Consider the following 20,408-nt stretch of genomic DNA (forward strand, 5'->3'; position numbering starts at 1 on the left):
AATTCCAAGTGAACATGCAATCAAGCATTCATCAAGAATTGAAGGAGAAATCAAGTTAATAAAGATATTTAATAAAGATATCATCTTTTAAATTAAGAAATGGGCAGGAGATTAAGAATACAAACCTTCCATATTGCACACTTCAAGGTATATTAAAATCAGTTTAAAGTGTATTCATTTAGGGACCTTTCATAAAATATTCTCAACTTACATATCATAAAAGGAACTTAAAATATTCATTGTTTATAATGATTAGAATTTGGTTGTTCCATACACCTTCCTTTACTATTTTAAAAATATCATCGACCAAAATATTGTGCAGCAGTAGTATGGAGTGCATTTCATGTATTTTATGTCTAAATATTTCATCATACCACTTTCTTTTCAAAGGTGACTGATCAATTGCATTGTTTGGGTAATGCATTCCAAATAGATCCAGTTGCATACCATTTATCTGTCTTGATTAAAGACTTTTATCCTGATGGCATTAAATTAAAGTTCTTTCTCTATTTTTTGGTGATCTCTGGAGTAAAGGTTGCTTTGCATCGACCTAGGATACATTTAACTTGTGTTGTATCTACGGAAATATGTATCCTAGGATGATGCAATGCAACCTCTGCTCCACCAATACCAGATAGAAGAGAAAGTACTTTAATTTAAAGCCATCAAGATAAAATGCTTTCAAGACATATATAAGGTATAAAAGGAAGCCTACCCTGTCATTTGAAGGGGTCTACCTACAATTCAAGTGATCTCTTAGTTATAAAATCAATTCAATTCCAAGTGAACAGACAATCAAGTATTGAAGGAGAATTCAAGTTGGTGCAGGTGCATTTGGAAGACAAAAGGACTCAATGAAGCCATTAAAGACTTTTGAAGGTCTTAGGAGTGAAGAGCCAATCAATTATGATGTCTTAAGGGGGCAGCCTTAAAAAACACACACTAAGCTTTGACTGCTTAGGTGTGTCGTGGGCCCATTCCTTCCCTTGACGTCCCTTCCCGTCTGTTTCCGTTAAAAAGACAATCACCGTTAGCATTTGAATTCAAACAATGTTCTCGAGTTTGACTGCATAGAACAAAGCAAATGGCATAAGAAACTCTCATCTACCTCCCGACGAGATATTCTCATGTCCTTTCCTACTTTATGTTGTCGATGAAATACATAAGCGTCCTCACAATGCAGTCAATGCAACAAATAGATTTCCATTTCGATCAGTTTTATTTGCCAACGTACTCTCTACCTGTTCCAAAATGGGAGCTTTGGAACAGAGTATGGGCTTCCATCAAAGCAGAAGGTAAGGGCAATTAATATCAGATGCTTACGGTTGGAAATGCTTTATTTGACATGTTTGGAAAATGTGGAAGTATAGACATGAAAGCGCATGAACTGTTTAGTGAGATGCATCAAAGAAACGTGATCTAATGGAATGCTATGATTGCAGGATATGCACAAGATGTGTTTGAAATGGATTTAGAAACTTCCAACCAAATGTGATTAGTGAGTATAGATGTTGTAGTGCAACTGCCCAGGTACACATGCATGCAAAATATGTAAGCTTAGATAAGGCACATGAACTATTTGACATAATGCCTCAAAGATCACCCAATATCCAATGACAGTTGGGAGAAAGAAAACATCAATTTTTTGATAATCTTAAATATTTCTTTATTCATCACTATAAATCTATTATGAATTTAGTCTCAATATTGCAGAAATTTATTCTATTATGAATGCAATATTTAGGGATGTAATCTTTATATTTTTTTTTTAATTAGGAAAAGGTCCTAATAGAATCCCCAACTAATTAATCTAGAGAAAGATACCACTAAAGAAAGAAATTCAATCCTCACCACTATGGTCTTGAAGGCTTTTAAGACACTTGGATTCCTATTTTGGCCCGCTTTTCCTTGACCCTATGTTAAGATAGTAAACTAGTTTGAGAGAATCTATTGGGTGGGAAATTGTGTATGGTTGCAATTATTTTCATGCATGGAAAGTGATTTAAAGTTTGGACCAATAGAGGATAAGTATTTCTTGAACCTTCAAGGACGTGTGTAGAGCACCGCATGGATGTTTCTCCATTATTGAACTCTTTGAATATGTAAGTAAATTATTTTTGGTTGATGACACAGTAAGTGTGGTATTTGTCTTTTCGATATGTTGTGGATAATATTAATCAAATATAGAATTTTTTTGATGCTATATACACTATGTTTTGGATTGAATTTAGGTAAGCGAAGAGGTAATGGAAGAATAAAAGAGGTACACAAAGGAAGAAGAGTGAAATAGGTGGTTTGGGATGGAGGTTACAAGTATATATGATAATTCGTATGGATAATTTGTTGTCTATAAAGAGGCAAATAAGCTATCACAACTTCAACATGAACGAATGCCTCATCTACAGAAGAAAAAGGTACCTCTAATGGTTTCAAAATTTGTCAAAATAGTTATGATATACCAAATAATCAAGTGGAATATCCTTTAGGTAACTAATATTATCTTCAAACTTTTTATTTTGATTTTCATCATATCCTTTCCATGTGCATTTCCCTTGGTTTTAGTCCCATTTTTTCTTTATTTTATTCAAAACAAAATTTATAGATGCCTCTACTTTTCTCACCACTCATTAATTGTTTGGGATTTTCATTCCATTCACCAAGGTTGGCATCTATTCTAAGACTTTGTGTCATGGCCAAGCTAAATGATTTGCCTCTAGTTTCTCTCCAATCTAGTCACCTAGTAGCATGTAAAATCTATCTCTTCCTAATTATTATTCTCTCCATCTTGTTAATGACCATTTCATTAATGAATCCTTCCTCATAATTTTGGATAAGTGAGACAATGTTAGCTCAAGGAATCTTTTCAATCCTCTTTCAAGATTCTTTCCCAAGTAATAATCTTGCATATTGGAAAATAAATTACGCTTCTATTTTTCCAAGCTACTCTTCCTTATAATGTTTAGATTATTCTAAAGTTCTCATTGTGACTCATGTTTACTACTCTTCCTATTAGTCTCATTCCAATATCTCCTACAAAAAGATGGAATGATTACATTTATATTTTATTTGTGTCTCCTAAATATCCACAAAATTTGGAACAATAATATAATTTTTTAATAATATTTAATTGTAAAAGAAAGGATTAAAATGGAACTAAACACTCTAAATAAATTAATCAGGGTTAAAGGGATAAACTAGGATCAATTCATGAAGGCAAGATCTGTTATCTCAAAATTAATAGATTCATGCAAGAAAAGAAATATTAAATCTAGAGATAAAATTCTTGAAAAATTTAGCTAGCTAAAAGCGAAAGAATGTTGTCAAGCTCTCATTTTCACATAGACTGGAAAAGGTTGTAGAGGAGAAATCACTATTGAACTTACCCCTGTCTCATATAACCCTATGTTGGCTAGGCCCCACAATAATTAGAAGATCCTAATTACTACTGTCCTAAACCTTGCATTGACCGTCACAATTTCACAGTGAATTGAGTTAATTAGTCCATTAGCGAGATTGGGAAAGAGTTTGGTATTGAGTTAGGTGTTGGTGGAAGGTTTAAGGAGGTACACTATAATCATAATTAATGTTAGAGAGTGTTGTGTGAAGAAGAATTGCCATGAAAGGAGTGATTGTCCTAAGTGCTTGAGACTGTCAAAAAAAGTGAGTGTTGTAGCAGTGAATCTTCCTTTGACCTTTGTGTGTTTGGGAGGGTAAAGACCCATGGTGGTATATGTTGAGTGGTTGGGAGGGTAAAGACCCACATATCAACTATCTACTTTGACATCCTAGCATGGTGTCCACCTACTCTAAAACCTTGTGGGCACTCTCTATCTAATACTAACATATACATAACATGTGCCTCTCATATAACCCTATGTTGGCTAGGCCCCACCATAATTAGAAGATCCTAATTACTAAAAACACTAGATTCTCCCCTAAAAGGTTGTTGAGTCATAGAAGGCCTAGCTTGATAGCCCTATAGTCTCTCATACCTAAAATATCCGTGTGTCTATGATGGTCAAATGTGACTACCCTATGGCCCCTACTATGCTCTAGTAGACCTATGTCCCTAATATTGATACTATTGGGTTTTTCTTTGTAAATCATATAGTAAGTCTAAATTATCCTTTGAAGGATGGGGAGGCCTATGGACACTTTAGTCCCTTAATCAAGGTTACAAAATTCTCTCATGCCTCTTGCGTCCTCCCATGTACCTCCTTTTCAATAAGAGACTTTGCCATAGCAACCCTAAAGTCATTTGGATTGGCCATGTGTAGAAAACTAAAATTTTGGGCTTTCCACCCCTAATGAAATAATTGACAAGTAACTTGTCTTGAATGTAATCTACAAACTACAAGAACTCCAAAAACTAACTCTCATGTTGAGCCACTATGAAACCTTATTATGTAAATTGTGAAACTCATTTATGCATCTCTATCAAAAATATTTTGAAATAGAACACACTTTGAAGCACTCCAAAATGGTATCTGGAGAGGGTTTCCAATGTGAGTTGGTGCATTTTATCCTCCCAGTACCACAAGGTGGAAGCAAGTCCTCTCAAAAATTGCATTGAAAATTATGCCTTTAGGTTGCTCACATATAGATGCAACCCAAAGCATAAGTCCAAGCTAATTAGTAAACAAGACTTATCCTCAACCCCATTTGTGGATCTTAAAAATGTAGAGGATTGAAGATGAAGCAACTCTCGAATATGATCCTTTGGCTCATGATATGTGCTTTCTATAGTCTATACCTCTTGTATTTATGCATGATGAGGCTAGGTAATGTGTATTGATCAATATTATATCTCCTCTATATGTATTTCCCAAATTCAAGGCGAACTCCTAATAAGCTCCCAAGATGCAAGTATATGCTCCTCTACTACAAGTGGATCCTCATGGCTTGTAAGATTTGAGGTCCATACTCGGGCTACTCATCTTGGTGAAAACTCTCAAAGTGATATGACCCTTCCTTCCATTTCCTACACCCTATTTTCTAACCCACACCTCATAACCTTTACCTCACTTCCTATCATTATTACCTTCCATCTACCTTTCATATCCCCTATCTTAACCTCCTCCACTTTCCTACATCATATCCTACCCCTTAACCTCATACACACTTACTTTTACTTCACCTACCTAACCCCATTCCATCCTCCACATCCTTTTATCTCCCCCTATTCACTTTCCTACCTTCCAAACCCCTAACATATCCTAACTTACTCTTTTACCATTACATCCTTCATCACTTACCTTCCTATCTTATCCTAACCCACACCTCTTAACCTTATACCTCTCAACTTCCATTTTATACCACCTTCCTAATGGTACACTTATGCTCCCCTCCAAAACACCGAGAAAAAATAGCACTCGATCACTACACATTGCTCTCACAGTTCTACAACAGGGATTTTCTGTCACTACCATATATACCAGCATCCGTAATTAGGATATATTTTACATAATGGCACTCGATCATGCAGATATAGGTCATCCATCCCCTTAATTAGGATATATTTTAAATATGGAAAGTAGTGTTAATATGTTTCAGGCTAACTATATTGTTCATTATTTAAAATGCAGTGTTTAAATAATACATGATTGTAGGATTGTTCAACGGTTTAGGTCTTGTAAGAAATTCTTCTTTTAAATCGATCATATCATATTACAGAAACCTCTCACCATCTCTGCTATTGCCAATTAATCTGATAAATATATAATAAAATTTGAATCTAAATAGTTGAATATGTATAACAATGAATTTGTTGATTATACCCTACCTTTTTCCTGCAGCGATTAAACCATTCCTACATCCTGTAGCGATTAAACCCACAAGGAACTATGTCCACCTCCCTCCTTCGTGTTCATCGGGGGATGGCCCCTACCCGCATGTTCCCTATTTTGATCCCCATTGTGATCCCCTAATATGCCTCGAGACAACGCAAACTAAGATACCTTGGGAGGGCCTTTAGGTAGGCACTCGTTCGCTCGACCGAGAAGGGACGCTTACGCAAATACTTGTGGTCGAAGCTAGCGAAGATGGATAGAGATTCGATAGTGTGGTATATATGTTTGCAAAATGTGGAAGCATCCGCAAAGTGAGTGAGCTATTTGCCAGAATGCCTCAAAGAGATGTCATTTCATGGAACACAATGATGGGAATGGTGAATACTCAATGCTAAAGGAAAAGAACCATAAAATTCATTTATCTACTTGATATTGGAGCACAAGTCTTAGGATAAAAACCTATCAAAAGCCTAGAATTGAGGGTTAATCATTTTGCCAAATCACTTGGAGTTGTGATCCAAGCTTCCTCTATTTTGAACTGTTTTGATATTAGGGCCTTGCTCTTAGCCTCATCAAAATACTTGATCCCAAATAGACTCATTCACCTCTAAACCAAAAACCCAATAACACTTCCAACATCATTAAATATTTAATAAACTTTTCAAAAGATCTTTTTGTTATTTATGGGAATTTTTTAACAATTACATAATTCTCATATAGACTGGAATAGAACAATAAACATATGTAAAAGATTTGTCCACAACAACATCTACTACTGAAAGTTTGCACCATTACATGCACCTGCAAATTCATATTTTAACATAAACACGATACAGGACAATAATAATTTGAAATAAATGTCCACCACACATCCGATCTCCTTCAAGATAAGCATTAAAATATGAAGTACACAACCTATCTTCCCTACAATGAGGAAAATACAAATTATCTAAGACCAGAAGACGCAGGATCTATCTAGCCATAGTTGGAAATTTTTCATACCATTTAAAATAATGTCTCCCATTACCAGCGACTGATTGATCAATTTCAGCTAGTGTCCGCCTCCACTTCCACCAAATCATACTCCATCGCCACTTCCAGCCTGACATGGTAGTGACGTCGGATATACAGCATAGAGGAAGCTCTTATTGCGGGTGAACTTCTTCCTCCGTCCATAGATTTTTTTGTGGGTGAACTTCTTCCTCTGTCCGTAGCTCTTATTGCTGTTGACGGAGGCCCGGGCATCGCCGTTTACACAGCCCATTTTGGGCTCCCTTGCGGTCGTCCTCGCTAGTTATGTGCCAGCCCTTGGCACTTTGTGCCTGTGGCACTTCGTACCCCCATTCCCCGCTACGGCCATGTTTGTCACACCAATGATCTTCCCCGCCACGATTAAACCCACAAGTTCGCTACAGAGGCGGGACGAATGAGAGGTGAGATTTTGTAAAGAGGCGAGATTTATGAAATGACTTGGTCTTTTCTTTTTTTTTTAAGTAATGCATGCAGTCATCGGAATTTCGATGAATGCGGGCACTTTTTCTAAAAAACCCAAATGTCATTGCCAATTCCTTCTCCGTCGAAACCAAATGTTGCATTATCGTCGGAATTCCAACGAAATCAAGCATTTTTTCAAAAAAAAATCAAGTTTGATCACAATATACCTTCTCCATCGGAAACCTCCGTCGGAATTTTAGGCTAAATGATTAGTGCCTTCACCAGGGCCTCATTTACAGGCTGTATAAATTCCATGAGGCCCTTTTCCCCCCCAGAACCTCTCGCTCTCTCAGCCCCCCATGCCTACTCCCCAGCAGCTTGTCGCCCTGTCTATGGCCTTCCCTGGATTTTCCAGTATCCTCATGAAGGATTTTCTATGACCACCATGTCTTTGCCTGCTTATGCCTCGGTTGTTTCCTTAGTTGCGGTCTCCCCCAGTTTGACTCTGTCAGCCTATCCCAGTGCTTCCCGCTCCCTGTCCAAGCGAAAATGAACAACCCCTGTTAAACGCAAACATATTATCTTTGATGACAATTCATCCTCTGAGGATGTTGAGAATGACAATCCTTTCCCTAATTCTGAGGTTAAAAGGAGATCCTCTAGACTGGCCTCTAAAAGCCGCAAGAAGAAGACCCTGGTGATCAAAAATATTGACTCGGAGGAGGACCCCATTGGGGACAAGGAGGGAGAGGAACCTAATACCACTATGGGGGCCCCTGATGGGGATGTTGTGGATGTGTATATGACTAGGGACCCCATGGTTCCGAACACTCTTGGTGTCGCTGACACGGGCAATTATGAGATGAAAACCCAGGACCCTATTGATGTTAAGAATACAACCCCTATGAACATGGGCACTGAGGGTGTCATGGGTGAGGAAATTTCTGATAACAAATCCCTAGAATCTGGTAACTTGGACCCAAATTTAAAGATGGTGGAACAGGTGATGCAATCTCTCCCCCTGATGAGCCTGGGTAATGACATTGACAGGCCCCATACTAAAGATGTGCCCAAGGAGATGGAAAAGACTATGGATGACATGGCTATTGTGAATCCCCAGGGTGTCCCTACTCTACAACAAATGAAAAAACTACGCACAGACGTGTTGGACATCATGCAAAGGATTGAGAACCTAGGCCCCGTGCTTGATTTGCAGGCGATCATGGATGATGTCAACCGCCTCAAGAGCAAGATGGAGGCCTGGGATGCCCAAATGGCGGACCTTAACAAATTTCATTTGCAAGTGTTACACAGATCGGCACTCACCCTCTCTCTACTGAGGGAACGTACTATGGACACAGAGGAGGATAAGGAGGAGGCTAGGGACCTTTACAAATTCCTATCCAATGAATGGAATAGTGCCATGGATGCCACTGGGGTGCAAAAGGCACCAATGTAGTTTGTTTTTATGTTTTCTGTTGTTGTTTCTGATTTCTAAGGACTTGGTCTCTTTTTTATGTTAGTTGTTGTTAATGATGTTATAGTGTTGTTTCTGCACTGTGGTTTGGTTAATAGTTATGCTATGTAAAGGGTCAGTGCCCTTGTTCTCATTGCTTTATTAATAAAAAAAATATAGAAGAATAGGATAATAAATTAAATAATAATAGATTATTAAATTAATAAGGATAACTTTAGACAAGACACATAATGCAGGTAAATTGACCAAATGATAGTGGAGAGTTTAGCTGTCTACATATACATAATATATATAACTACATATTTATATAATACATCTTTCTACACATTAAAATGTGTGAAAAAATATAACAAAAAAAATATATAGAAACTATTGTAGATAGGAATTTGGAAATTCATCAAAGCAAGTAGATATTAAACTAGCTCAATCACGAAAACTAAATTGCAATGATAAGAAAATCCTAATAACATTCAATAGAAAACATGAAGACAAGATATTCAAAATGAAATTAAAGCAAACCAAATGCAGATATCTCCTTCACAATTCTCCATTGTCCTTCTTTCTCCTTCAAATTGCTTTGTTTGTGGATCTCACCTACAAGTGCATAAGCATAATATGAAAGCAAGATTGACAAGACAGCATAAGGATACTAGAAGCGTGATTGATTGATCAAGGGCCATGATTGAAGAAATTCATCCAATTTATAGACAAATTGGAGAGATGACAAGATTAGCATGAAGAGATTTGAAAGGAAATTTCAAATCAAGAATGACAAATATGACAAATTATGACAAAATTGACACTTTCTATGCAAAATTGATTGATTGACAAATTATGACAAATTGCTATGTCAAAATTGATTGATTGACAAATTATGACAAATTGACAAGATTGCTATGTCATTCCCATGAAATTAGGGGAAATATTAGAAAAATAGGAGAAAATAGAAAATTAGATGAATTGGAAATTAGGTAAATTAATTAATAATTTTTCATTCATTAATTCATTCACAAAAAGAGGGAGGAATTAATTAGCCAATTAAATAAATATTTAATTGTGACAAGAAGACTTAGGATAAATAAATAAATTATTTAACCTAGAGGGAAAATGACAAACAAGATTAAATGAATAAATCATAAAACCTTAGAAGATGAATTAGAAATGCAAGGACGACAATTAGGTCTTGACTAAAGATAATTGATATCGATTTGATCATGATTTTGATTAACAAAGGACCAATGCTGACAAACGATTGAGATTAGTTGACAAACTGACCAAGATTGATAAAGAGACCAAATTGATAAGCGCCAATTGACGAGGAACAATGACTAATTGATCCAAATTGACACGATTGAAAAGGACAACGATCGATGACAAATCGATCGCAAAATTGACGAGATTGACAAGAACAACTATCGATGACAAATCGATCGCAAAATGACTAGATTGAAAAGGAAGAGGATCGATGATGAATCGATCACAAGATAACAAGATTGACAAGAGGACAAAACCCTAATTCTATCCTCGATTAGGATTGACGATGTCCAAAATGAAATCGAATTGATGATGTCAAAATATGCCAAATGAGCACGCACATTGATGCGACAGGATAAGATCGATCAAAATCATGACTGAAGATTATTATCAACAAGACCAAATTTGAAAGCGAGACAAATGAAGAATGCAAAAGAAAGACTTGATGCTCGCAAATGATAAAGTCCAAGTGCGCAACATAGAAGAAATGTTAATGCGATGCAAAAACCCTAAAATAAGGCAATGCGCAAATGTTAAAGTATGACTCCACAAGCGTTGACCATTTTTAGATGTCTACAACTATAAATATATAAAGTGCAAATAAGTTTTTTTTATTATACTTTATAAAAAAGGTTGAGAAAAAACATTAAATGTTAGTGGAGACACTTCAACTAAATGGTAGTTGGCAAGTAGAGGAAAGGAAGTATGCATAAATGTGCACTTAAGGTTCTTTTATCTAGAATATGTACAAAGGCACATCAACTAAATGGTATTATGTATAATATCTACCCTATATCTACCCTATATAATACATTCACTTTTGTTTTATTATTTTATCACATACACATAATTCTTATAATAACCAAATAAATTATATTCTACTAAAGTATAATTCATACATTCTCTAAAAATATATTTGAATTCTACTTTTCTAATATGTAATATTGAACTTCTATAAGGTTTAAAAGTATACGAGGTATATTGTATTCACTTAAATTTTTCATAATAATAATAATTGTTTGTTTGTTCTATTATAGTAGAGAATCTTTACTGCATGCATGGAGAGCATAGTTTATAGGTTATATAATATTGTTTTAACTACTTGCTATACATCTTTAATTGGATCTATCACATATATACAAAAGTTGATATATATGAGTTTTAAATATATCAAAAGTAAATTTAATATTATTAATTAGTCTTTATTTTTGTATGTACAATTATGAATATTTTTTCAGTTGTACATTCGTATATATAATTGCATTATGTATATAAAATTATATATAAATATATGTATTTGTATACATCTAAATTTATAGAAGCATTAAAACATGTGTAAATATAAAGAAAGTAAATATAACCACTATAATTATATCAAGTGTAAAATTTAAATTTGTATATAAGTGTAATATGTATAGTTGTATATATGCATATACAAGTTTATATTGAAGTCATATATACACATTATATTAAACTATATATTTATATAAATATATGGGTATATATCTTTCTAGACATTGAAATGTGTGAAAAATATTTTTTTTTTAAAAGAAATTATAAATGTATAAGTGCAAGTTTTAAAATTGTAAATAAATGTATCTTTGAATGCAATAGAACATATAGAAAATATAACAAAAGTCTATATAAAAATTACAAATATATCAAATATAAATTTGCAATGTGTAAATAAGTGTAATTTATTGTACTTTAAAAAATGGTTGAGAAAAATATTAATTATTACACCACTAGTTGTTTGTGGAGGCACTTCAATTAAATGGTAGATGTCAAGTAGAAGAAGGTAAGTATGGATAAATGTGAAGTTCAAGTATCTTGAAGATGTACATTTTTATTTATGATTCACATGTAATCAATTTGAATTATCTTTTTCATTTTTTAAAACTCTCATAATTTGTACAAGTAATACTTTATTGTAACCATTTGTCAAAATGTATAAATAAGCATGTCAAGTTGTTATTCAATTTAATTTATCCATATTGTGGCCTAGTTACCTATATATTGTCTTTTTATTAAATTTGTATTGTTTTTTTTTCAACTACTAGATCTTTTAATATATTTGACTATGCAATGCCATAATAATTATTGATACCTTGAATAGTTATCCATTACATTATGTAAGTATCTTTTCATCATCAACATTTCACATCAAAACTCCATGATCTATCATCACGATGAATCAGCATTTCAAATCACACTTCACTATCCATCATCATGATTTAAAAAAAAAAAAAAACATCATAATAACATGAATCAACATTTCGAATCACACTCCACAATCTATCATCGTGATACTGGAACTCCATAATCTACCATCGTGATAAACAAAAAGTACATAATCCATCCTTGCGATGAATCCGCATTTCAGATCACACTCCACAATCTATCATCACATGAACAAAACTCCATAATCTATTATCATGATAAATTAATATGTCAGATCACACTCCACAATCCAACATCACAAAAAAACTAAACATTTCAAATCACGCCTCACAATTCATTCTCACAATGAACAAACAATAAATAAAAACTGTAAACTTCTGCCATCTTCCACCTTTAACACATGCTCACGGGCCATTCTAACTTGAGAACATGAGCTGGAGAATCAAATGCTTAGATGAAACCGCTGACGTTGCTTTAATAACCAAACCAATTCTCGTACAGTACAAGTCAGCCATTTTTTACCAAATTTAAACATAGAATGAATGCACATTTAAAGGCAATATGTCAAATGGGGAAGCGTCCGCTCGTAGTTTGGTAAGTTACAAACAGCATTCGCACCTAAGTCTGAATGATCCGAGCTGGGAGTTCATAATCCTTTCCATTATGAATTGGACCCACTGTCACCGATACTCATAAGAACATTAATGTCTGCGGCATAAATATAATACCTACCCAACTAATACAATGAAATGCTCGTGGATTTTACGATGTCAACACTAATAACTTAAATCACAAGGAGAATCCTGAGGACCAGAAACTGGCCACGTTAGACCCATCTGAATTTGCATCGACGACCTTATAAAAGCCTGAATGTTCCCACCTCTTCACAAACAAAAGATGGGTACTAGTGCTCATTCAATCCCGAAAGCTCTGGTGCAATCCATGGAGTCCCATCATCTCCCTTTCTCAAGTATATCAGAGGATGATGGTTTTTTAGATTTGAATTGTGTTAAGCAGGGATATTCATATCGTCTGAGAAATGCTGGGCAATTTTGGATCCCTTTCATGTCGTCTGTGGTGGCTTCTCTTCTGCTTCGACGTATCTGGTCATGGTGGACAGATGAACTTTATGCGTTGGATTTGGGTGTTGTTTGCATGGTTTCATGCATAATCTTGGTTACGTTCACACATCTGTTTCGCCTGTCGAAACAAATCTACATGGTGGAAGTGTCTTGCTACAGGGCTCCTGCTGCTTGGAGAGTTCCGTTTCATCATTTCATAGAGCACGCTTTTCTCTGTGGTAATCTCATTAAGAATAGGTTACGGCTTTTGTACGTGTATTGATGATTTCTTAGATTTGTCAGGCACAGAGTTGTACTGGTTTAGGTACCTGCACGGAATGGTCTGTTCAAATTTAGTTCTGAATAGAATTTCTGCAGTGATAATACAGGGTTTTTTATGGGTTGGTCATTTAGGTTGAGATTTTTCAGACTTGGTTTGTGTGGGTTGAGATTAAAGGGAGACCTCCTCTTCTAACGTCTTGCGTTGATATCAAAGTAAATTTTTATAGTTGTCACAAATTTTGGAATTTTCAATGAAATTTTGAATTGTAGATTTTGATAAAATAGGTTGTTTCGTGTTTAGTGTCATTTGTTTAAACAAGGTTGTTAGGTTGTCTATTTTCAGGTTATTTCCATTTCTTTTTTTGGTTAAGATTATCTTCATATTTGATATAGATGTTAGTATGGATTGTGCACTTTATGATGTGATGTCATTATGTCTCCACCATCCTCCTGTTAGAAAAGTTTTCACTCCCCATATCAAACTATAATTCTTGCATCTAACATGATGTGAACTAGTCCTTAACTAGATCTAAACATTTTTGCCTTCCACTTGATTTATATTCTTATTGCATCTATTTTCTAGTGAGTACAAAACCTTCCACTCCTTTATATTATTTTTTCTTCATCTAAATATGTTGTGAAAACCAAATTTCAGGTATTTTTGTTCTTTAACTATTTCAAATGGGCTTCTCATTAAAATAAAGCTTGTCTTTCTTCCCTTTTTCTAGTAATAAGAAAATCATGACTTTTTTTTTTGTGTATTTATTTTCATCTCAATTTCTGAATAGAAGAGCACTAAATTCTTAAGACGTTCTCTCAAATTATATATATTTTTTCGCAATTAGAATAAAGATCATCTATACAAGAATAACTTCACTAAATATATTGTAAGCTGAATGCCTATGCTTCTACCTTTGTTTATTCATTTCTCTAATGTATCAATGTTCCATATATATTATAGGCTCGATCTAACACTGAAGATGAACTGAGCTTGATTGAAGACATATAGATCCTAGTTCTTTTTAACATGTTTCACTAACTCAGATCTTGTACACAAAATATTGCAGGCAGATTCACAGACAAGAGCATAGAGTTTCAGAAAAAAATCTTAGAACGAGCAGCACTCAGTGAACAGGTGGCAGTGCCACCTCACTTACATCTATTGCCACCCATACAGACAACAGACTCTGCTCGGCAAGAAGGAGAACTTGTGATGTTCAGCTGCGTGCAAGATCTGTTGGACAAAACTGGAATACATGTAACTGAAATCGGCATTCTGGTGGTCAATTGTAGCGTTTTCAATCCCAATCCATCTCTGTCATCGATGATCGTCAACAAATTTGGAATGAGAGATGATATAAAAACGTTCAATCTGGGTGGCATGGGATGCAGTGCAAATTTGATCGCGGTGGATTTGGCTAAGGACTGCCTCCTCGCCAGCAACAAGGGCACTTACGCCATTGTCCTCAGTACAGAGAACATAACGCAGAACTGGTATTTTGGAAATCATGAGCCCATGCTCGTCTCTAACATTCTCTTCAGAATGGGATGTGGCGCTGTTCTTCTTACCAACAAGAGATCTGAAAGGCACCGAGCTAAATACAGGTTAAAATTACTTTTTTTCTTTAGCTTTATTTTCATAGACAAAACTCTCTGAAATTTTTGTATTTCTCAAGTATAAGTTTTAGGTTAGATTGTTATGCTTCTGGATTCTGTTGTGTGATATTTATCGTTTTAGATCACACTTCATGATCCATCATCAAAATGAGGGAGCTACTATAGAAACTAAAAAAATTGGATCAAATTGTTGGTAGCAGTTCTTTCATCTTGATGATGGATCATGGAGTGTGATCTGAAACGTTGATGTGTAAATCATGAAGTATGATCTGAAACATTGATGCAAATAAACATTACACAGTAGAATTCAGATCCATAGCAATCTATTCATTATGGACTGTGGAAATCTAAGGATGGATTGTTATTTTAGCTTTATTCTCATTAAAAAACTGAGTAAATTTTTATAAGTATATCTTAAAAATTGTTACAAACTAGGGGAAGAGTACAGTAGCTATTATAACTTATCTTGTGTACCCATAGATCTTAAACGGTACATTGGATTTTGATGATTTTTTTTGTTGGTCTTCATATTTCACTTAACTGTTTATAGTTATTGTTTTGGCTTCTAAATAGTAAAGACAGAACGTCGTCGGATCCATCATGCATACAAAGATCAAAAAATGGTCATTTAGAAGTATCGTCATTCCTACTTAAAGATGTCCTAATAACCCTACACTAATACAGCCTCAGAAAATTGACAATACTAATTCACAAATGTCCACATTATGATGGAAACAACTATCCAGCCCATAAGATGCACCAATGAATAAGTTATTGTTTATAAGGATAACATATGTATTGGTGCATTCTAAGGACTGGATAGCCATTACCTGCATTATGGATACCAATAAAGTTGCACAACTCTTCCAATTAAAGTTTTTAAGTTTTATCGGTGAGGTGTACAAGTAGATAGATATTGGTATATATGAAATTTATTAATGAATTTTTGTTATCATTTTTTCAATTTCTTTAAAATTAATAATTGGGAGATCGAGTAAACAAAGAGTGAATGGTAAAAAGAATAAAATTTATGAAGTATGAATTAATTGTTTTCTTTTAATCGTATTCTCATATTAAAGTATAATGTGAAGACTGTTATAATCAAACGATCTTCTTTTAGCTTTACTCTCTCATGAAAAAATGTGAAATTTTTTTAAATACAACTGTAAGAAATGAGAAAGAAAGGTCTGAAACTGTACTATTATAGCAAACTTTCAACTGGGTATGATGCCCGTTATACATTTGTATAGTAAGCAAGAGTTTTATGTTCTGTGCAGGCTGATGCACGTTCTAAGAACGCATAGGGCAGGAGCAGGCGACATGGCGTACCATGCAGCCTTCCAAGAAGAAGATCCAACAGGAAGAGTGGGTGTGTGCTTGAGTAAGCACATTATGGAGATAGCTGCAGAGGCGCTCAAGACAAACATGCGCTCTCTTGGGCCTCTGGTTCTTCCCTACCATGTCCAGATTCTCTATCTCTCATCTAGATTTCTCTCCAAACTCTTTAAAGGCAGTAAATCGATGAATAAACAGTTCATACCAGATTTCAGGCGCCCATTTGATCACATCTGCATTCATTCAGGTGGTAAAGCTGTAGTCCGTGCTGTGGAAAAAGGGCTGAATCTCAGTTCTGCTGTTACAGAGCCTTCTAAAATGGTGCTCTACCGTTTCGGCAATACGTCTTCTTCTTCAACATGGTATCAGTTTCAGTATCTGGAGTCCAAGGGCCGAATGAAGAAGGGCCAGAAAATCTGGCAGATTTGCCTTGGTAGTGGCTTCAAATGCAACAGTGGAGTTTGGATTGTAAATAGAGATATCACTCCATCTGGTGATAATGCTTGGTCTGACTGCATTGTTGATTATCCTGTTGAAATCCCTGATTTCTGCCCTATCTAGTTATTATTATATCTCTGTTCCTCTATGTTGTTTGTGTTTTAGTTATCAGTTGCCAGAGTTGGTCAATTGTAAAATGGATGATAAGAGTACTGAATTTGACAGTCGACCGTGTCTGTCAAAGCAGTGTTTTTGTGATAGTTGTTTTCATTTAAAGATGGCTTTTAAATGTCGAAAGGTATATTTTATCTAAAATATGTATTTTTAAGAATATTATTATAAGATTATTAATAATTTATCTATTCTTTAATTGGTCAGTTAAGGGTTTTATATTGAATTTACATAATAAATTTAGTTATTCAATTTGGAAGTGCAAATTTTAGGTTGAATCCTCTTTATGTTGACAGTCAAGGATTAAGGGGTATCTATTCCCCTAGAGTAGTCTAGGGCATGATCCCAGGCTCATCTCTTATGGTATTAGGATTTCACACCCAACAAGACTTGATCCTTCATGGACATATTCATAACCCCAAAGTAATCTAAGGCATGATCTTAGGCTCGTCCTCTTACGGTGTTGGGGTCTTGGACTCAACAAGACGTGATCCCTAGCGGAACCATCTATAACTATTTAACTTCACGAGTAGACCAAGAGACTATTAATAAATCTCTTTTTATCTAGTTCGGTGTTTAAAATTTTGATTGTATTTTAAGACAAAAATATGTAAATAAAGCCATACGACATCAAATTTAGGCCTTACATCGTGAATATAACGATGTACTAACAACCCATAATTTGATAATTTGAAAGCTTCACTCTAAATATTTGTTCAAACTTTTTAGCTTTAATGATGTCTCTACATGATTTTCTAGAGAAAGGTGGTCTATTTTTTTTTTTAAGAAATGGCGAATTTGGCTTTGTTTCTTTGAATTCTATGTTATGTTGAGTTCCTTTCATTAATTTTGATTTTACTTACAATATTAAAATAAAGTTACATAAAATTTGAATTAAACAAAAAATACCAGATAATTAATTGTTTATAATTTTATAATACATGTTATAAACACCTAAAAATGTCTCATTGATCATGTACTAATTATTCCTCTAATTGATTAAATAATTATTTAATTATTTAATTAAATTAATTAGTTTTATTCTTCTAAATTCATATTTCCTCATCATCTTACTAATTATTCTATTTCTATCTCTATTCAATTAATTATTTAAGCCATTTTTAATTAATTATGATTATTAATCCCTCAATTTAAATAATCTTTATTATTTAAATAAATTCATTTTCAATTTCTATCTCTATTCAATCAATAATCATAAACCATTTTCTAAATATTAATTAAATATTTATTATTTAATTAATTATAATTTTAATACTTTTAATTAAAATAATCTTTATTATTTAATTAAATTTAATTTCTAAATAATTAAATAGTTTCTTTAAACTATTTAATTAACTAATTAATTCTTCAAATTCTAATTCTAATTTCATTTATTTCATCTAATTTCATTAATTCTCTAAATTCAAATTTAAATTCATATTCTTCCAATTTCTTCTGAGAGTTTTTATTGATAGATTTTATATTCCTATTGCTTGATTGTGTTATTTCATTAGTTTTGTTTAGAATTCTTTGATTAGATAGGGATTCGTGATTTCCCTTTATTTCTACTCGAACAAATCATGAATTTAAGCATACACACATGTTATCATAAGATGTTGGATAATACAAATAATTGACTGTGAATAAACTTTTTTATTTTATAAAACAAAAAAAAAAATGTCCATTTACTTAAATAAAAATTATTTAAGTTATTTTGAATAGAAGAATTATATTTTAATAAAAATTATTTTGATAGTTGATGAAATAATGAAACGTACAACATCCTTATCAATTAAACTACAATTCTTGTTTGACATTAAATTTTTATTTTACAAAAATATTCCTAAAATTAGTAAATGAAATTAATACAAAAACAATAACAGGGACATAAAAATAAGGAAACAATCGTAGATTTCATAAATATCATTCTTAGCCATCATAAAGGCTATTTAAGATAATTCAGCAGCTTCGTTGTTGGGTACGACCTTAATTGAGCAGCCGCCAACTCTCAAAGTTTTTATTTAAGCAGAGGTTGGAGTAACTGCAGTTAACTACCCTACGTTGGAAGAGTAAAAAACATTAGGTTGAACGAAAATAATGAGTACTATCTATTAATTATCTCTTGCTGAATAAGTAATTGGTGTCGATGTTCTTCACTATAATATATTATTTTTTAAATAAAAAGATATAATTATTTGGCAATAAGTATCAAATATTAAATGATTGAGAAGAATTTGTTCATGGTTGATTTGACACATCAATAGAATTAATTCTAGGGAAGCCTACTAGTTGTCGTTATAGTTAACTTTGCGCATCCACATATTCTAAAAGGTACATTGGATTTCAACGTTCTTTTGTTGTCTTTACATTCGACTTAACTTCTTATAGCTATTGTTTTGGCTTTTGGGTAGTCACGAGCACATTGTGGGATTTGTTATGTGTGCACGGGTCAAAAAGTACACATTTCAAAGTGTAGCTCAATACCTACTTAAAGATGCACGAATAACCGTGTGCTTAATATTGCCGATACTTATGCACAAATGCCCATGTAGTCGTGCACTATGGATACCAATAAAGGTGCACAAATACACCAATTGTGGTCCAAAAACGCTAAAAAATGATCGGATATTCGTAGATGTGAAATTTATTAATGAACTTTAAAAAAAAAATCTTTCGTTTCTTTAAAGTTATTAATTAGGGGGGGTAGGTGTGTAAGGAGTGTTTGGTTATTGGAACTATAAAGGCTATTGGTGCTCTTCCCCTATAAAGAGGATCTAAAAGTATGTTTTGGTAAAAACGACTGTCATACTAATGTGTTGTACATTTTGGATGAGTTATATCTTGGAAGAATTTAAGTCCAATAGATAGCCCTTTGTGTTTGGTTGGGATTCCCCATCAGGGTCCTTTGCATGCATACAAGTAGCTTCCTATGCTTTTACCTCACAATGGATTGACAACTTCTAAGCATGTAAAGGTTTGCAAGGATCTGATGATTAAGCTTCAAATTCAACATGAATATGTTTGTCATTTGTTTCTTGACACATTTTAGTATACGCATCTATAATTGTATGTGAATCTTCTACCTAATTCTATTTGTTCATTTTAAGATATCAATTTTTTTCTTTTAGAAACAAATATACGTTCTTTAATTGATCAGTTAAGGGTTTTATATTGGATTTATTAATAAACTTATCTATCCAATTTGGCAAATCTTAGGTTGAATCCTCTTTATGTTGAGAGTCAAGGATTAAGGGGTATGTGTTCTCCTAAAGTAGTCTAGGGCATGATCCTAGCCTCATCTCTTATGACATTGGTGTTTCGCACCCAACAAGACTTGATCCTTGATGGACATATTCATAACCCCAAAGT

At 33.8% G+C, this 20,408-nt stretch overlaps 1 protein-coding gene across 1 annotated transcript; it reads left to right on the top strand.

Annotated features, from left to right (window-relative positions):
- Positions 1-12,974: 12,974 nt before the first annotated feature.
- Positions 12,975-17,244, top strand: LOC131045056 (3-ketoacyl-CoA synthase 5). The gene is made up of 3 exons (XM_057978573.2): positions 12,975-13,435; positions 14,546-15,083; positions 16,373-17,244. The coding sequence occupies exons 1-3, from the start codon at positions 13,006-13,008 to the stop codon at positions 16,989-16,991; spliced, it is 1,587 nt and encodes a 528-aa protein (XP_057834556.2). The 5' UTR covers positions 12,975-13,005; the 3' UTR covers positions 16,992-17,244.
- The last annotated feature ends 3,164 nt before the right edge of the window (positions 17,245-20,408 follow it).

This window comes from Cryptomeria japonica, chromosome 7, assembly GCF_030272615.1.
Source record: "Cryptomeria japonica chromosome 7, Sugi_1.0, whole genome shotgun sequence".
NCBI lineage: Eukaryota > Viridiplantae > Streptophyta > Pinopsida > Cupressales > Cupressaceae > Cryptomeria > Cryptomeria japonica.

What these genes read in the sequence shown, in the direction of transcription:
- LOC131045056 (XM_057978573.2), top strand. Translation starts at nt 13,006, where the DNA reads ATGTTCCCACCTCTTCACAAACAAAAGATGGGTACTAGTGCTCATTCA. An exon ending in AGAGCACGCTTTTCTCTGTG is followed by an intron (nt 13,436 to 14,545) that starts GTAATCTCATTA and finishes AAAATATTGCAG; the next exon opens with GCAGATTCACAGACAAGAGC. An exon ending in AGGCACCGAGCTAAATACAG is followed by an intron (nt 15,084 to 16,372) that starts GTTAAAATTACT and finishes TGTTCTGTGCAG; the next exon opens with GCTGATGCACGTTCTAAGAA.